Source organism: Agrilus planipennis, unplaced genomic scaffold, assembly GCF_000699045.2.
Source record: "Agrilus planipennis isolate EAB-ADULT unplaced genomic scaffold, Apla_2.0 scaffold120, whole genome shotgun sequence".
In the NCBI taxonomy this organism is placed as follows: Eukaryota; Metazoa; Arthropoda; class Insecta; order Coleoptera; family Buprestidae; genus Agrilus; species Agrilus planipennis.
In genome coordinates, this window is record NW_020438891.1 from 832,328 (window position 1) to 850,832 (window position 18,505).

The window sequence follows — 18,505 nt, forward strand, 5'->3', positions numbered from 1 at the left end:
TGGCTTTACGCACCAATGTTCTACCACTAAACTACGAGAGGTGACAACAGCAATTTGAGGTAGTTTGTAGTGGGTAAATAAAAAATCGAAAAAATGATTTCAAATTAATATTGCATATTAATCCACTATTAAGTAACTAACAATGTCATAGGATTTCATATATTTACCATTAATGAATACAAAAATCGATTCATAATCAATTACTAGCGATGCAACGGAAATATAACGGAAACAGAAATAAATAGTAAATTTTTGCGGACGCGGAAGTGTAATGATTTTAATTTTAATGCAGTGGTTGTACGCCTTTTTCGCGAACATTTGGTTACAAATTTTGCATTTAGTTGTTAACATCAACAAAATAATCCCAAATTGAACTCCATTTGGCTTCAAAATTGCACTTTTAATTTAAAATTTACACCACACTGAGCAAACACTATACAAAATAAATACAAGCGGATGTGAGAATGTATTCATAACTTCCGCAATCACGGAAGCGGAAGCCGAGGTCTGTTGCTACACTATCAACTACCCTCATCAATGATATGAATACAGGGGTATAAGATAGTTTATAACATATTCCTGATATATTTCTAACTTCAAGTCAATCATTTATTAGTTTCTAAACTTTGAAGTCTTTAAATAATATTTGAATTAATATTTTTTTTTACTTACGTGCACATAACATTTCGAAGTTTCTCCAAATTAGTGACGGTGAAGTACCAATAATTTCTATCACAACGTTGCACGTCTTTGTCAATTCGATGAAGGTTTAAACCAAACGTTTCTAGTAGTTCAGGCTGAAAAAATATTCAAAATAATAAGTAGATGTAACCAAATTCATTATGGACTTACAGTATATACTCCACCATTAGAACTTGCCGGTGACAGACATGAAGGAGACGCCAATCCATGAGAATCGATACAATCCTGTGAGACTAACGTTCCACAAACCTCTTCGTCCAAAGAATTCATATATTTTTGTAATCCCTTTTCAATTTGTGCATTGGATATGTCCACACTAGGATTTGTTACAATCACATTATGAATGAAATCCTTCAGCTCTTCGCCATCATTTCTAGTTTCATCAGTAACCTCGTGATCTTCACCACCATCTTCAGTCCTTTCAGTATATTCCCTTTTATTTCCATTGCCATCTTCGTCATTATTTCCAACTGTGTCTCCATTTGCACCCTTGTTGATGACCTCTTCGTCAGTTTCGTGGTTACCGTCTTGTTCTTCACGTTCGACATTTTCTTCGCTCAGTCTCTTGGAGATTATTGTTTGGGTTTCGGAGCTATCCAAAGAGATGTTTCTAATGTCATTGTGGATGACGCTCGGCCGTCTATCGTCGCTCTCAGTAGTCGGATTACTTTGGTCCAGTTCATCGTCAGTGTCTTCGTATTTGATGGTGTTTTGTCGCGTTCTCTTCTCAGGTACTTCGTCTTTAATTTTTTCCTCGTCGTCAGAATCGCTATCCTCGAACACCTTGTACCACAACAAAAAAGAAATGTAAAATTATGAAAAACTTAGGTCTCTGAAGAGTGAAGCTACCTTTACTATTATTATTATGTATTAGGAGTTTAAAGTATTGTATATCATTTTCAGAAATTTTGACTTACATCATTACTGAGTTCCCTGCCTATTTGTTCTGGAGCTGCCTCTTGACTAGCACTTCCGCTGCTTAATTTGGCAATGGCATTGGCTTGAGATTCTTTATCCCTTTGTCTCACAATAGCTTCAACAGCAAGCCATTCAGACATTGTATTCTCATACCTAAAACAGTTTTCAACCGACGATACTCATTAGTTTGAATTATACACGTAATTGCTAAATTTTTGACTCACGCTTGTTTGGTTTGTTCGGAAAGTTCTTCTCTTTCTTCTTTGGTCGTGCCAAACTTGTAATGACCTAGAAGATAGGGCCAAACATCACGTCTCAATTCGTGTGCTATTCCTCCGAAATACGTCAGCTTATAAACCTCAATTGGATCATTTACCACACCGTTGATGCACAATTCTGACCATTTCTGAACGCTTATACCTTAAGCAAGAAATTAATGGTTTTCAACAAAAATTAGTCGACATCTTCAGTAATTTCGGGTCCTACTTATAAGTTTTCTTAATAAAACTATTATTTCCTATTGGCTACATCTGAAATAAATTAACAACTTCAATGGGAATTACTCACCTGCCTCTGCATCTTTCTCAGAAACAATTTTATTATTAACGAGTCCACTCAAATGAGTCCTCACAGTAGACAAGTGCCTGCAGTAAGCCAACCATCCGTAAAAAGCACGAGAAATTATTTGTCTCTTCATCGATTCGCAGACTGCTTGCAAACAAACTGAAGAAGGACTCTCAGGAGCGTTTTGGTCTAAGCTGAAACTCTTCGTCGAACTGTCCGAACTTGTACTTGAACTTCCCAATTGGACTCGCACTTTTGGCGGAAATGTCGTTTTGGTATCCATTAATTCATGTTTCTTCACTGGTCACCACAAAGATAAATACAAATAACTAAAAGGAATCTTCAATTTTTAAAAACTAAGAAGTTAAGAAACAACAAAGTAAAGATGATCTTTTGAGAACTTTCAAAGGAATCGTTGCATCTACTATATAGTTAGAAGATAATAATAATTTCGTTGTGATATTACGAAAAGTAGCTTGATTTCTTACATATGTCCTTGTGGTTACTATTATCTATGATCCTGAATACGTAGTCTTTTGGCGCGTCTTCGTTTTCTTGAAGGACAGGCAATGGTCTTCGACGTTTGTTCGATTTTGCTGTTCCGCTTCTTTGAGACCAAAGCGGCGGATCTAAGCGACCATGAGGAAGAAGACCTGTCTCTAAACAACTCAGGAAAGCCAATGTATGACCCCCTGAAATCGAAAATAACGGAAAATACAGCAAAAATTTGAAGAAGTATTAACGGAAGATTAAAGCACTGTTTATTAGTCGTTGTGTCACTTCGTAGCTTGGATTTGTTTCAATATCATACGGGGGAGGTTAAAAGAACATCCCCGATAGGAGGAGATACGAAAATTTCAAAATTTTTGAAGTGAAACTTCTTTACGCACGGTAGGGTAAGTTCGTTTCATGCGAGTTACTGTGTAACGAAATCATGCAACGCATTTCCCCCGCTGTCTGTCCCTACGAATGCTTAGATTTTCAAAACTACGCAGCGGTTTTTTTTATTCATTAGGATGAACATATAGTCTAATATGCAAATATACGTCAAAATTAAGATGCTTACCTCTTGGAAAATGTATGGGTGGTCTTTGAACTCCATCCTGACCAACCAAGATTACAGTTCCGCCAGTTTCATTATCTTGGTGACAGTGAACGTAAACAATTTCGTCTACCCTTATTTGCAAAGCGTAATCCCAGTATTTACTAGAATAAATCGACAAAATCTAATTCAAATATCCCAATCCTGATTATCACGGACAGCTTTTTGTACCTTTTATCTGAGGTGTCATCGTTGAATCCGTTCATCAACTGATTTGGAGTCCATTTAATGATTAGACAGTTTGGCGATTGATGTAAACTTAAATAGCCCGGTATAGGTTCGACGCAATCGGATTTGTTGGGCAATACTAATACGTTATTCTTTCCGAAAAGGAGAGTCGCTCTGGAATTCTGATGCAGACTTTCGACGTAATCCTTCGCAATATACTGGCTCGATATTCTGGATGAACAATCTTCCGAACTGGTATTTAAGGAACGTTTGAAATTCGGAATGGGACGTCTAATAGACGAGGGCATTATTTGAACGCTTGATATTCGATGCCTTTGAATCTAAAAACAAACAAAAGACGAAAACTACTGTAATGTTCGTGAGTTTAAGAAAATTAACTTTTAAGACTGCTAACGACAAAACTATTTATTTACACTAATTATTAAGGAACTTAAAAGACAATCAAATTATTACTAAACTTAAGTTATGAATTATTCTATTTATTTACACTACGGTTGATAGATTACTATTCACTCCGCTATTTATTTCACTGCTATCACTGTCAATTTATTTCTACTCTTCGGCGTCTATTCCTTTAAATACTCTCTTGTTTCCTTTCGGGAACCTTCTTGAAACGTCCGGAAAAGTTGCTTTTTCTTTGAACTGTTTAATTGCTTTCCCAGAACGCAGGTACGATATTTTGCAGTAAAAACTAATTAATATTTAAAATACAATGTTTATTATCTTGGGTATTTATCATGGGTGAACAATAAAGATGAGATTACGTACACATAGAAAACAAATACAATATTAGGAAGAATTTGGGGAATTGGATGAAAATTATGCAAAGAAGATTGGTACCGAAAAATGACATTATTTAATTCAATGATTAAGAGAATAGTATTTTATAGGGTAGAAGTATGATTATATTGTGATAACAAAAACGAAACGTGGTAAGGTAGTAGAGGAAACAAGAAGAAGACGAAGAAAAATAAAAGGACTGCAGTAGGAAGAGAGATATAGAGAAAACAAATTGAGTTTCGGAATGAAGAAGAATGATAAGTCAGGAACCAAGAATATACGACTTACATAGTATACAGAACTTGAAATACACGAAAGGGTTGAAAGAAATTCTGTTGGAGAGGTGGCAAGGGAATTTATTACCGGAATAGTTGAGGGTGGAAAAGGACATAGCAGTAATAGCGAGATTTAGAATGGGGAATGAGTGTAATCAAAATAAGAATTGGCTGAAATAAGGAGAAAGGAAATGCAGAATAATTAAAAAAAAAGTTCGTATTTTAGAATATAATTAATGAGAATGGTAGTGCGCTAGCAATATTAAAACAAATTTAAAAAAAAAAAGGAAAAGGTAGGGCAGAGAAGAGCAATATTTATTTATTTTTTAACATACTGCTGCATGAAACTTAGAAGAGCTATTTAGGTCGGCTACAGGTGGAAAATTACTTTCAAATGAAATTTTTCTTTTAGTTTACAATACGAATTAAAAAATCATAAACTTAAATAAAAGTTTTAAAATTTTCCTTTTTATGGATGCATTCATTATATACTAACAAAAATATTTTTGAGTTCAATGTATCTTACTGATATTTTTAGTTAAAATACTCCAAAAAAGTTTTCTTTAGTACAGTCACCTCATAAAAAAATAAAAATTTGAAATAAAATCCTCTTGTACTAAAATATCTTGATATTGCTAATTAATAAATTAGTGACCAAAGTGTCATTGTCGTTAATATAAAACACATGAGCATATTGAAACATGATATTTGCATATGTATGCAAATAGTTACTTTAATATTGTAGATAAATTCATATCTATTCCATTTTATATCTAGGGGATTTACCATAAATGTTTTACTTATTACAAATCATCAGAATTCAATAACTGTATATGACGAGATAGGAAATATTGTAACCAATATCATGGATTGATATGTAAATCTGTGTGCTATCTTCGTTACGTAAATCCCTGCTATTACGCAAGGTAGATTGAAACGAAATATTAGGAACGCGAATGTTTCCGTAATGGATTTTTTGACGTCATACGTGTGATATCATACATATTTGATAGCTTGGATATATAGACGAAGAAACTCCTAATCTAGCATTGAATTTCATCTTTTTTGGTCACTAACATGTTTTTTTCTTTTTTAAGCTCTAGGTTCATACCTACCGTAGAAAACCGTACTTCAAATTCTAACATATTTGATGGTTTTCGAACTCTATTAATAACATAATTATTGCATAAGTAATTTTTTTATATTGATACTTTTATTTGTTTTGCTTATAACTTGTCAAGCAATTTTCATTTTTTCTAAAAGCTTGTTCATGTTTTTGTTCTTGTTCAATTGTTTCATTCGTTTTTTGCGAAAGATTTCTGTAGAAGTAGAAAGTTGGGTGAATTTAGGAAGGCGAAATATGAATCGGTCGTTAAGGGTGCATTTATTTTCGAGAATTTCTTTGCGGAAAATTCGTGTTCTTAAAGGCGAGCATTTCGTAAGTGTCGCTTATATTTACACAGTCGTAAGTGCTGTCGTCAAAACAGGACTCTTATAAACGTCTGGAATCCTTTTCGATAACAACTCACCTTCTTCAGGGAACTGAAGAGAGTGGTACTCTTTTGTGCTAATTAGAGTGTTCTAGGGTACCGCCAAGACTTTCTTTTCTAGATTATTACGAACGCGGATGTTTTTTTAAGGAATTAAGGATATTTTGGGTAGTGGTACCGGGTACCAGACAAAACCACTTCGGTTAATGGTTCAAGTCTTTGTTCTGCTAGAATTTCCATTAAATACCACACCACCACATTAAGTCCCATTTAAAAATTCGTTTAAACACTAAACCAATAAACCAATGAAACTAATTCTTGGTTGGCGGATTTTCAACGAGAGGGTTAGGTTAAAACCATTGAAACTAGCTTATAACGTTTACCAACATTGGAAGTCCTCAAGGTGGCAAAATTAGACTAATGAGTTATTGTCAATCAAAAACTCATATACTAACAAGCGACAGAAATTGTGACAAGATTAGCAAGTAAACACAAGAACTTTAAAAAAAATAACAAGAAATTTATCATAGTAATCAATAAATAATACAAATTAATAGAAACGGCCTATCCCAATACGGTCTTAATTACCAACTTTCATTACGTAGGTTTTTTTGTTATACTTTTTAAATTATTATTGCTGGTGTCTGTCTTTTCTTTTTTGTCTAGTAAAATTACCCGATGCTGCCGGGTACCAAGCGTTATTATCCGGTAATCGGCCGGATTCTAAAAGAAAGTGCCTGATCCGCCGGGTACCGGGTGCCCGGCCCATTTTAATTAATACTCATAGAGAATTTGTTCTGTAACTATCTTTTTATGAAACAACTTTATAAATTTTTGCAACTCGTATTTAATTCGGTATTGTTCTTTTGATTTAGCAATTGTTTCATATGTTATAATGATCTAGAACAATGGTCAACAACGGGGGGACCGGGGTCCAAGTCCAGGCCATGGAAAGTTACAAACTGAAATATTTTTTGAAAGTAAATTACTCAAATAAATTATGTAAGTAATAAAATATTTTTCTGATGTTTGAGTCTTAAGCGTCATCCTTATCATTTTTTGATTGAAGAAATATGCGTTTTCTGGACCTTTTCAAAAACATCCCCGGACCCGACCTAAATTTAGGGAGTTGACGAAAATAGTTATTCAACTGAAGTGGTTAACAGATTTCTCCACAAAATGGTAACGCCTTTTAATTGTTTCGTATTATTTATCTCTTAAATTATTAAAGTATATAGTATAATTACTCATACATGTCCTAATAGTATCTCCGAACCCGATATACCTATGTATGTACCTATAGATATTTTCGATTAGAATTTCAATGCAATCAAATCCAACATTTGTTACAAAATGACTGTTAAAAGATTAATATTTGCGAAGTCGGTATCTGTCGCAGGAAGTTACTACATAAATTGCAAGTAATTTAGATAAAAGGAATTTAATCCGGAAAGACGGTCATGTGCTGGCTGGAAGCCGACAGTAATTCGACCCCGATATAAAGCAGAACCTATCAAGAGTTTTATTTTACGATTATTATCTAACATGAAAGTTGTCTTTGGCATTGGCACTTCTTTAAGCATTATTTTTATCGATTTTCTAAACTTGGTGGCAATTTTAACCTTTGCTAGTTGTGATTAAGTAGCTCTTATGTTTTTGCTCTCGAATTCGATTAATTTAGAAATTCAAGAAAAAATATTAACTCGACATTTTCAGACACACTTCTATCTTTCATGATTGCACTTCAATCATCATCATAAGGTCGCCAGTCCTAAGACTGGTTGAACACGCACCACCACTCTATCCTATCCTGAGCTAATCTTCGCATTTTCCTAAAACTAGAACATCCCATATCCTTAAATATTTGCGAACAGTAATCTAATCTAAGTCTACCTCTACCTCTCCTAACTCCCGTTTCTGCCTCTAATATATCTCTGACTAGACCTTCATGCCTGAGAAGGTGTCCTACTAACTTATCTCGCCTCCTATTTCTTATTGACTTCCATAGAGTCCTCTATTTTCCTATTCTTTCTAATACCTCGTCATTTCCAACCTTCTCTTTCCACAGTATCCTCATCATTCGCGTGTAACACCACATTTCGAACGCTTCTAACCTTTTCTTTTCCGCCACGCCCACCGTCCATGTTTCGCACCCGTACAGCGCCGCGCTCCAAACATACACCGTCAACAATCTTTTTCGAATTTCTAAATTAAACGATCGCGAGCATAGAAGTGATCTCTTTTTATTGAAGGCGACTCAACCTTGCGCTATCTTCTGCACTTTAGTAGATATGAATAGTTTTTCCATTGTCAGACACATTTTCCCTAATTTTAAGAGCGGGGGGGTTGTTTGTCGGCTTTTCACGCCTTAACTATCCAACCGATCTTAATGAAATTTTGTATACGCATTGTCAAGGATACAGAAAAGTACACAGGATACCTTTTATCCAGAAGAAAAATGTTGATCCCGAGGGATAGAAAAAATTAGTTTTACGTTATCGTCGATGATTTTTGACATGTATTTAGGACATCAACGCGAACACAGTCAGGGGTGTAATCTAGTAATCAATAGATGTTTAATATTAATACAAAAATTTAAAATTCTTACAATGAAATAACGAATTACGCCGTAGAAATACTTATCTCGAAATTGTACGAAATTCATTTCACTAGCTCAATAAAAATTTAGTGTTAAAAGCTATACCTTTAGTCTAATGTTAGTAAAACGTGATAATATTTTTAATTCTCCATTTATCGTAAAGCAACAACTTTGAGTATACATACGAGGGTGGATTGATAAGTTTCCGGCCTAACCAAGAGATGACGCCACTAGGCCTACCTTGAGGTGACATTCTATAGTACCATCCTTGGATAGCTTGTAGCTATAGTTTCAGCCCGATCTCCTTGCTAGTGTAGGTTTGACAGCACGCTGAACAAGACGCCTCTGTGGTTTTCGTAAAAATGGAAAAGCAGGAAAATCGTGCTGTCATCAAATACTTTTATTTGAAGGGGTTAACGCCGAAGGAAATTAAAAAAGAGATGGACTCAACACTGGGGACATCCTCCCCGTCATATTCAACCGTTAAGCAGTGGGTTTCCGAGTTTAAAAAGGGTCGTGTGAGCACCTCTGATGGGCCTCGCTCAGGACGCCCCGTTGAGGTCACAACTCCAGATATGATCGAAAAAATTCATCAAATAGTGCTGGGAGACCGCAGATTGAAAGTGCGTGAGATAGCTGAGACCTGTAAGATGTCATATGAACGTGTGCAACATATTTTGCACCAACATTTGCATATGGAAAAGCTCTGTGCAAGATGGGTGCCGCGTTTGCTAACAGTCGACCAAAAATTGATTCGAAAAAACATTTCTACCGCAAATTTGTCATTGTATAAGCGTAATCCAAGCGAATTTTTGCGTCGATTCGTAACCGTTGACGAAACGTGGGTCCACCACTACACTCCTGAAACCAAAGAACAGTCTAAACAGTGGATTGGACCAGGGGAACCAACTCCAAAGAAGGCAAAAACAATTTTTTCGGCGAACAAGGTTATGGCTACTGTTTTTTGGGATGCAAGAGGTATTATATACATTGATTACCTTGCAAAGGGTAATACTATCACTGGTCAATACTACGCAGACTTATTGCAACGTTTGAGCCACGAGGTGAAAATTAAACGACCTCATCTGGCGAAGAAAAAAATCTTGTTTCATCACGATAACGCACCAGCGCACACGTCAATCGTTGCGACGGCTAAAATCAACGATCTAAAGTTTGAATTGATGCCGCACCCTCCTTACTCTCCAGACCTAGCCCCGAGTGACTATTTTCTGTTCCCTAATCTCAAAAAATGGCTTGGCGGTAAGAGATTTGCGGACAATGAAGAAGTAATCGAAGCTGTAAATGGTTATTTTGAGGAGCTTGACGAATCAGTCTATAGAGATGGCATTAATAGACTGGAACACCGCTATGAGAAATGTATCAGCCTTGGAGGAGATTATGTTGAGAAATAAAAAAAAAAAATTTTTAAAAACCTTGTTTTTCTTGGTCAGGCCGGAAACTTATCAATCCACCCTCGTATAGTTTGAAGTAAGTACGTTTCAAATCCTGATAGAAATTGGCAGTAGAATTGAAATTGTTTCCTTTTTCTGAGCTATCTCTTTAACAGGAAAGACACAGGAACTGTTTTATGGGCAATAAAATCTTTATCATATTTTCCAAGTGATTCTGAAGCCAATAAAACGTGTCCTTTATATTTTATGGTCTTTTCCAGGCCTCGAACAGGTACATTAAACACTGATTGAGGTCGGTATTTTTTTATTTTAAGTCCGCCATTTTATTAAATTGTATTTTACTCGAGGTAGCCGTTTTACCGGAAATTTGACGGCAAATCGGTAATGTATATTACATATCCAATGAATATTTTCGGTTAAGTTAAAAAAAATGAATGCATTATAAAGAACCCTTGCCTACATAACCTTTAAAAAATTTAATAACTAAAGGTTATATTTAAACGATTACGTATAGAAAACAATGGAAGGCAGTAATATGAACTGGGTCAATTTCGGAAGGCGAAGTCCGTAATTACCCGGTCGTTTTAAGTTGACAGTTTTGTCGAACAGGAGATAAAACAACGTTGTTCCAATCAAGTAATTTACCACAGACTTCGCCTTCTTAAAATGACCCACCTTGATATAAAAATTATTAGTTAACAGTCGGCGATAAACAGAAATACGAAGAACAATTTAGAGGATATTAAAAACAATCGAAACAAATGACAGTCAATGTTGTTTTGTAATTATCTAGAACTGGTAAATATTTACAAACGGATTACTTTTATTTACCAATGTCGCTCCGTCTACTAAGTTAAAAATAGAATCATTGCTGACATTTAATAGTAATAATTGTGAGACTCACCAATTCATCAGCAGGTGGATCTGTCCAAAAATGATCAGAAGTTTTGGTCCTTGTATAATCAAGTGCACATGGTCCTACCAAAAGAGAGCTCAGAATATTACCGTAATCAGGATCAGCAACTAGAGCATCCTGTAAAAAAACAAAATATGCGTGTAGTTTTCGAGCTTCGAACTAACCGTACCAAACCTAATCGAACCATACCTAACCTAACTCGAACCCAACCAATTGCAATTGGTTTTCTGGCCAAACATTGCTGTAAACAATGGAAAGGACAGGGCTACGATAGCACTCACTTCATTCGGGTTACCTTTTACTACCGTAACCCTGTGGTCCTAAGCAATCATAAAAAAGAATTTTTCGGGTTGGTTGAAATTTAGTTAGGTTAGATTGGTTGGATCAGTTCTGATTTTCAATTTTTTGAAGCTCGAAAAGTATGCAAAGAAATTATTTCCGCGCCCAACAAACGTTGTAGGGGATGACGGGATGTCTCTGAAATAAATAACTCGTTTGCAGGAGGTGATAGGGCGCTAGAAAACGAGAAAATTAAGTAAATGTTTTCGGGAGAAACGTATTTGAAGGCACAGACGAGAGTCAGTCCGGCCCTGGTAGGATCACGCAAGGAAATGCGACATTTATAACGATATGTATTTAGACAGTCGAAGATATCAGAAGTAGATCAATGGGTCAATGTCATAGGTCAGTGCAAAATACTGCCGACGATGAAAAAAGTAGCTATTTAATTAATTAGATATTAAATTTCTTTGTACGTTGTCTTTTCACGCTCAGGGCCGGCTTCGGATTGCACTTTCAATCCCCGTATCTTTCACACCCTTGTAGCTGTAGACTCGTAAGTACCATAGTGCCAGATGGGAGGCTGGAGGCTACTACAACTGTGTAGTTTTGACTGCAGAGTGAAATATAGGCACACGTGTCCATTTTTATATATTCTTGTTCAGCGTAATAAAATTTCAATGAAACCCGATACCTACTAATTAAGTCCTTAACAACGTTATTGTCATGGCGTCCAATTTCCATAAGTTGAAGGCACAATTGTTCTTACTATAAATTCATTGAGTTACATCTTCATCACGATGTAAATTTTCAACGTGACGTTTTAGTCTGCGATCTTCTTGATAGAAAATTACACAACCGATTTTAATTAACTGTTGCAGACGACGCAGTATGAATGCGATAATAAGAGTTAGGACAACGGTATTTCACAGAAAACTTCATCTAACTTAATTAATTTGTATGCAAAGATTAATTAGTTTTACGTCATTCAGAAGTGCCCAAAGACTTCACATAACAGTTTTTGTATTGTAAAAAGAAATAAGAACGTTTTATACTTATAATTTATAATAGGTAAATGTTGTCGTATTTTATTACAGTGTTTTTAATCAAAATTAAAGGTTTGATACCTTTGTTTTGTTCTTACGGTTTTGGTTTTAGTTTTTATCTAAAAGCTGGTCTCTTTTAGTTTCATATCTCATGGTCTTGTTTAGAAATTTTTAGTTCTTCAGTCAATAATAAATTAAAATTGAAACTAAACGAATTCACCGAGATCTAACAAATTTTGTTAATGAAACTTGTGTGTATATGTCAATAAATTGCTTGCTAAATATTTTTCTTTTTACAAAACATTGCCTACTAACCATTTTTATTGGTCTTCCTTCAAGTCTTTATGTAATTGCCTCGGCCCCATTTTTATAATATTGTCTTGATTTCGTTCAGTTTGTGTGCCTTGTGCAAAACTTTGGTCCCAATATTTTGCATCACTTATTGTGTTCTATCGTTAGTCTTCCTTACAAACCTTAACATCCTTTTCTTAATCTTGCAGTTTAGTTTGAAACCTTTTGGCCCTGTTTGCAACTTTTTTTGACTTTTTTGCCACATTCCAAGACAATATTATTTGTCAACTGAAGGTCTAGTCAGAGATATATTAGAGGCAGAAACGGGAGTTAGGAGGGGTAGAGATAGACTTAGATAAGATTACTGTTCGCAAATAGTTAAGGATGTGGGATGTTCTAGTTTTAGGGAAATGCGAAGATTAGCACATGAAAAGAAAGAGTGGAGGTGCGTGTCCAAGCAGTCTTAGGACTAACGACCTTATGATGATGACCTTTGTTTTGAAAGTCATGGATTTTTGTAGTTCTTGATCTTGATCTTGATCATTTATGAGGTTGTCGTTTCATTCGTCAAGTCTGGATCCCTTTTTTCAGGATTTGGTATTGTTTTTTGTCCAGTCTTGGTCTTGCCTTCAAGTCTTTGTAATATCGTCAACTAGTTTGGTTCAGTTTATCCAGTCTTGGGTGTCCTTTCTAATGTTTGATTTTTGTTCCAAAAATAATACTTAAGTAAGTACTTATATTTTTACTTTTGTTATAATTATGCTGTTTTTTGCTTAATTCGGTAGCGTTATCCGTTCCATAAACTATTTGTTAAGAACCGTTTAAGAGGCAAGAAAAAGAAACTCTTGAATGTTTTTTATTTTTCGTAAGAAAAAAGAATAATGACGGTAACTCTATTCTGCTCACCTTATCGTAATATTTACTCGCGTTAGATACCAGATAGTCAATTATTTTGGCGAGCTGTTTCTCAAACAAAGCCAACCTAATCCATAGGTATTTCGGAAGCGGGATGTTTTGTAAAGAGGAGTTTTTTTTCAGCACCGGCTTTGTAGTGCTATCGCTACTGCTAGACGATCGCCGATTGACGTCACTATTTTCCATTTCTATTACCTTCTTAGAAATTATATCCGCTTCAGGACAATGTTTCGCAATTTTATGTAGAAGGGCTGTCGTCGAGGACGTTTTGAATAGGCCAAGCGCACGACGGCGAAGACCTGAAATAATAACTCAAAAGTAAAGAATAGAAGCATACGATTTCTTATTAGGTGATGAGCTTTTAACAATGTTCAAAATTTTTGTGTCATTGCCCCTTTATAAATATTTGTGGTGTAATTCAAAAATTTTCTAGTAAAGTAAAATTAAGTTTTTATGCGTTTAAGTTAAGTAGGGATATAAAGCAGAGTGTGTCGCCTTTAATAAAAAGAAGTCACTTCTATTAATTTAGAAATTCGAAAAAGGTTGTTAAAGGTGTATGTTTGGAGTGCGGAATTGTACGGGTGCGAAACATGGACAGTGGGCGCGGCGGAAAAGAAAAGGTTAGAAGCATTCGAAATGTGGTGTTATAGGCGAATGATGAGGATACCGTGGATAGAGAAGGTTAGAAATGAAGAGCTATTAGAAACAATAGGAGAACAGAGGAGTATATGGAAGTCAATAAGAAATAGGCGAGATAGGTTAGTGGGACAACTTCTCAGACATGAAGGTCTAGTCAGAAACATATTAGAAGCAGAAACAGGAGTAAGGAGGGGTAGAGGTAGACCTAGATTAGATTAATGTTCGCAAATAGTTAAGGATGTAGACTGTTCTAGTTTTAGGGAAATGCGAAGATTAGCTCAGAATAGGAATGAGTGGATATACGTGTCCAACCAGTCTTAGGAGTGACGACCTTATGATGATGAAGTGATATTGTTAAAATAGTTATAAGTATATAACTGTATCACGGGTGCGAAATTTAGACGGTGGGTGCGGCGAGAAAGAAAAGGTTAGAAGCGTTCGAAATGTGGTGTTACAGGCGAATGATACCGTGGATAAGGATGGTTAAAAATGAGAAGGTATTAGAAAGAGTAAGTGAACAGAGGACTCTATGGAAGTCAATATGAAACAGAAGAGATAGGTTGGTAGGACACCTTCTCAGACATGAAGGTCTAGTCGGAGACATATTACATGCAGAAACAGGAGTTAAGAGGAGTAGAGGTAGACCTAAATTAGATTACTGTACACAAATAGTTAAGGATATGGGATGTTCTAATTTTAGGGAAATAAGTACGAAGATTAGCTCAGGATAGGAATGAGTGGAGGCTTGTGTCCAACCGGTCGAAAGACTGACGATTTTATGATGACGATCAAGTGATTTTGGTGCATAAAAAGAAGAAATTTTGATTAATCGATATTAACAAATTTTATTTAAGTTAAAACATTACAAGTATAAGAGTTCAGTGTACTGTCTGAAACTCCAAACAGTACGAATCAAAAATAACTGTTCTCTTTTTGACTAAGAATTGATGATGATCAAAATTGCAGTTCGTTATATTAAAGGAAATTTAAATTTGAAATTATGTACTTATAATCTTTTGTTTTTTTTTAATATATCTAAAAGACTATGATTTTGAACGCCTCCCAAAGTATCGAAAACATATGTTATTTATCTTCTATACTTTGTTGCTTTGAACTTCACAATTAAATAGGCAGAATTAATAAAATTATTTACCTCTGATTTCTTCTCTGGTTCAAGGGTTTACATAATGTATGTGAAATTCAAATACATGCCTTAAAAATAAATTTTGACTTATTAACTGGAACAATGCAACGGATTAACTCATTTTAGTTCTGTTCGTAATTAGATATACAGCGAATAAGGAAATTGAAAACGTATTACTGCACAGCTGTTCTAATAATGAATTCTCTTTTGTTTTTTGTTTTTTCTTTTACGTTCATTTTCTGAAATTCATTACTTTTCCTTTGTTTTCCTAACATTTCATTTTACTTATATCAGATGCTATAGGGATATTTTATATGTTCAAGGGTGGAATCTATTACCATTCTGTCTAATCTCTAATGGGTCCGTTCAAGTAATGAGCTTTTGTAGACCATTTCAAAAACACACACGGTTTATTTATACAGTCCTGTGTTCTAGAAATCAATACCATAAAAAAATAGAAAAATAGAAGACTCTCATTAATTATTCAATATTATTGTTAGAATTTATTTACGATAATTTTGCGGTGTTAGAGAAAATGCTAGAAAAGCTACAAAAATATCTATTTAAGAAAGGGCTAGAACTAAATCTTGAATCAATGGTTATGCAAGTTACGAAAAACAGAGGAGGAGGCGGAAGGGAAAAAAACAAAAAAGTATGGAAGTGGATAAAGATAGAAACGGCGAGGAATTGTTCATACCTATGATATGTGCTGACAGATTATAATAGAGATGATGTATATTATCAGTAAAGTGTCTAACGGGAGGGCAATTATGGGAAGGGTATCGGGGCTAGGTCAGAAATTACGTAAGGATAATTGGGGTAGGAGGCTGATGTTATTCAATGTGATGGTGTTGAGTGTAGCTTTTTATGGGTAAGGTAAGGAAAAAATGCATGTAGAGGTTTTGTATAGAAGATATATCAAGTGAATATTGCAATTAGAGAGAAGTACGCTAGATTATGTAATAATAAGAGAAGGGCGATAAAAGGGATAGTTAAATATGAGGAGAGGTTCGATAGGCTAGAAGAAGGGTATATCATGAAGCAAATAGATAGGAAGAAGGTATTGGAAATAGGGACGGAAAGTAGATATGATATGAAAAGGGGAGAGGCTTTTGGAGCGATTAAAAGTCAATCAGCAGTAGGTGAGAGAGTGGTTTAGGAACGGGATCAATATGGTGACTATAAGGTACAGGAAAACGATTAGAGGAGAGGATTTAAAAAAAAATAGAAGAATCATGAGGTGGGGCTTAGATATATTTTGTGAAGGAACAAACAAGTCGATTGGGTGTCAAATTATTGGGTTGTTCGGAAAGTCATTTCGTTTTTTCCTGACAGAGGATTTAATTGTATTCTTTTGCACCCAACTTTACATTTAAGCCGTATAATTTTTATATGCAACAGTTAATGACCACTTGAAAGGCCTGGGATTATCCTCGAAGCTCGATGTATGGGTTCCCCATGTTCTCACAGAGAGAAATCACAGAGAGAAATCTGTGTCGCCGCATTGACGTCTGCGATTCGCTTCTCAATCCGTTTTTGAAGCGCATCATCACTGGGGACGAAAAATGGGTTGTACACAACAACGTCAAACGCAAGAGGTCATGGAGCAAAAAAGATGAACCGGCTCAAACCATTTCCAAAGCCGATATTCACCAAAAAAAGGTGATGCTGTCTGTTTGGTGGGATTTTAAAGGAATCGTTTTTTTTTAGCTTTTACCGGATAACACAACGATTAATTCGGAAGTCTACTGTCATCAGCTGGACAAACTGAATGATGCACTTCAACAGAAAAGGTCAGAACTAATCAACAGGAAAGGTGTAGTGTTTCACCAAGACAACGCGAGACCTCACACAAGTTTGGTCACTCGCCAAAAGCTTTTACAGCTTGAATGGGATACAATGCTACACCCACCATATTCTCCAGACCTGGCACCATCGGATTATTATTTGTTCCGGTCACTCCAAAATTTTTTAGACGGTAAAACCTTCACCTCAAATGAGGAGGTCAAAAACCTCCTCGATCAGTTTTTTGCCAGCAAAGACCAAAAATTTTATGAGCGTGGAATTATGCTACTACCAGAAAGATGGCAAAAGGTGTTGGACCAGAACGGTCAATATATAATTTAATAAAGTATTTGTTTATTATACGAAAACTATCTTTCATTTCCACAAAGAAAAACGAAATGACTTTCCAAACAACCCTATATTTAGAAAAAGGAAGGGAAATAACGTGTTAGTAAAATTGAGGGCAGAGAATAAATGTAGAGGATGTAAATATTGGAAGTAGAAGAAGAACAGATGTAGGATATGTGACAGAGAGGTACAATATCTGGAAGAAATTTTAAGGAATAGGGTGTTTTTTTCTTTTAAAGACAGTGAAAGAGATATGACAAAAGAAAGTAGCGTTCGTAAGAAACGTATTCCCTGGACCGTATTTTTCGCCGATTTACGTTGCAAAATTGGTTTCCATGAAAAGCGCTTTTAATTTAACACAATAATATACTGTCTACATCTTAAAGGTCTATTCTAAATATTAGTGAAAGAATTTGTGAAATCGGATGAGTAGTTTCTAAGATTACCTCCTACATCCAAATTTTAGACTTAAAAGTTCCAACAAATTTACAAAGATAGATGAAAAACTACTTGCACCTACTCACTATTATTTTTTTTATTATTATTTACTTATTTATTAAATAATATCTATATATACATCGTATCAGCTTATCTGGCTTCAAAAGTTTCATTTAACTTCGCGAAACTTTGCATTAATTAATTATTTATAAATGAATAGACAGGCAACGTATAAAACTTTAATTCTGATGTCAAACAAGTTTGTTTGGTTTTAATTAATGTTAGTTAAATTAGTAAGCAGTACTTTAGAACAATGGCGAAATTAGTTTTACTTTCGTAATTAATAACAAGATAAAATATAAGCAACGCTCTTTCGCAAGGTTGGTTTTCATCGAGAGTTTTCTTTATTATAACTACATGAAGAAACGTTGATTATTGAGCTTAATTTGCAGATTGAAGTAGAAAGTACTGCTCCAAAAGATTTGTAATTTAGAAATTCGAAGAGATTGTTAAAGGTGTATGTTTGGAGCGCGGCGCTGTACAGGTGCGAAACATGGAAGGTGGGCGCAGCGGATTGACTGATTGATTGAACTTTATTAGCCTTCTCGACTATTTCCAAAATACATTAAAACCTTACATACTAAGAACCTTATTACCATACGATAGTAGAAAA

General features: G+C 35.1%; 1 protein-coding gene across 1 annotated transcript in view; it reads right to left on the minus strand.

Moving 5' to 3' along the window:
• Positions 1–13,867, minus strand: part of LOC108742926 (small G protein signaling modulator 2-like) — a 23,473-nt gene extending 9,606 nt beyond the window's left edge. The window contains exons 1-10 of the mRNA XM_025981880.1: positions 13,470–13,867; positions 10,936–11,064; positions 3,458–3,795; positions 3,251–3,390; positions 2,673–2,876; positions 2,188–2,484; positions 1,845–2,040; positions 1,620–1,773; positions 853–1,485; positions 673–797 (exon numbers count right to left, since the gene is read on the minus strand). Coding sequence (XP_025837665.1) covers positions 673–797; positions 853–1,485; positions 1,620–1,773; positions 1,845–2,040; positions 2,188–2,484; positions 2,673–2,876; positions 3,251–3,390; positions 3,458–3,795; positions 10,936–11,064; positions 13,470–13,664 — 2,411 coding nt within the window. The 5' untranslated portion in view covers positions 13,665–13,867. The remainder of the gene's footprint in view (positions 1–672; positions 798–852; positions 1,486–1,619; positions 1,774–1,844; positions 2,041–2,187; positions 2,485–2,672; positions 2,877–3,250; positions 3,391–3,457; positions 3,796–10,935; positions 11,065–13,469) is intronic.
• Between the last annotated feature and the right edge of the window lie 4,638 nt (positions 13,868–18,505).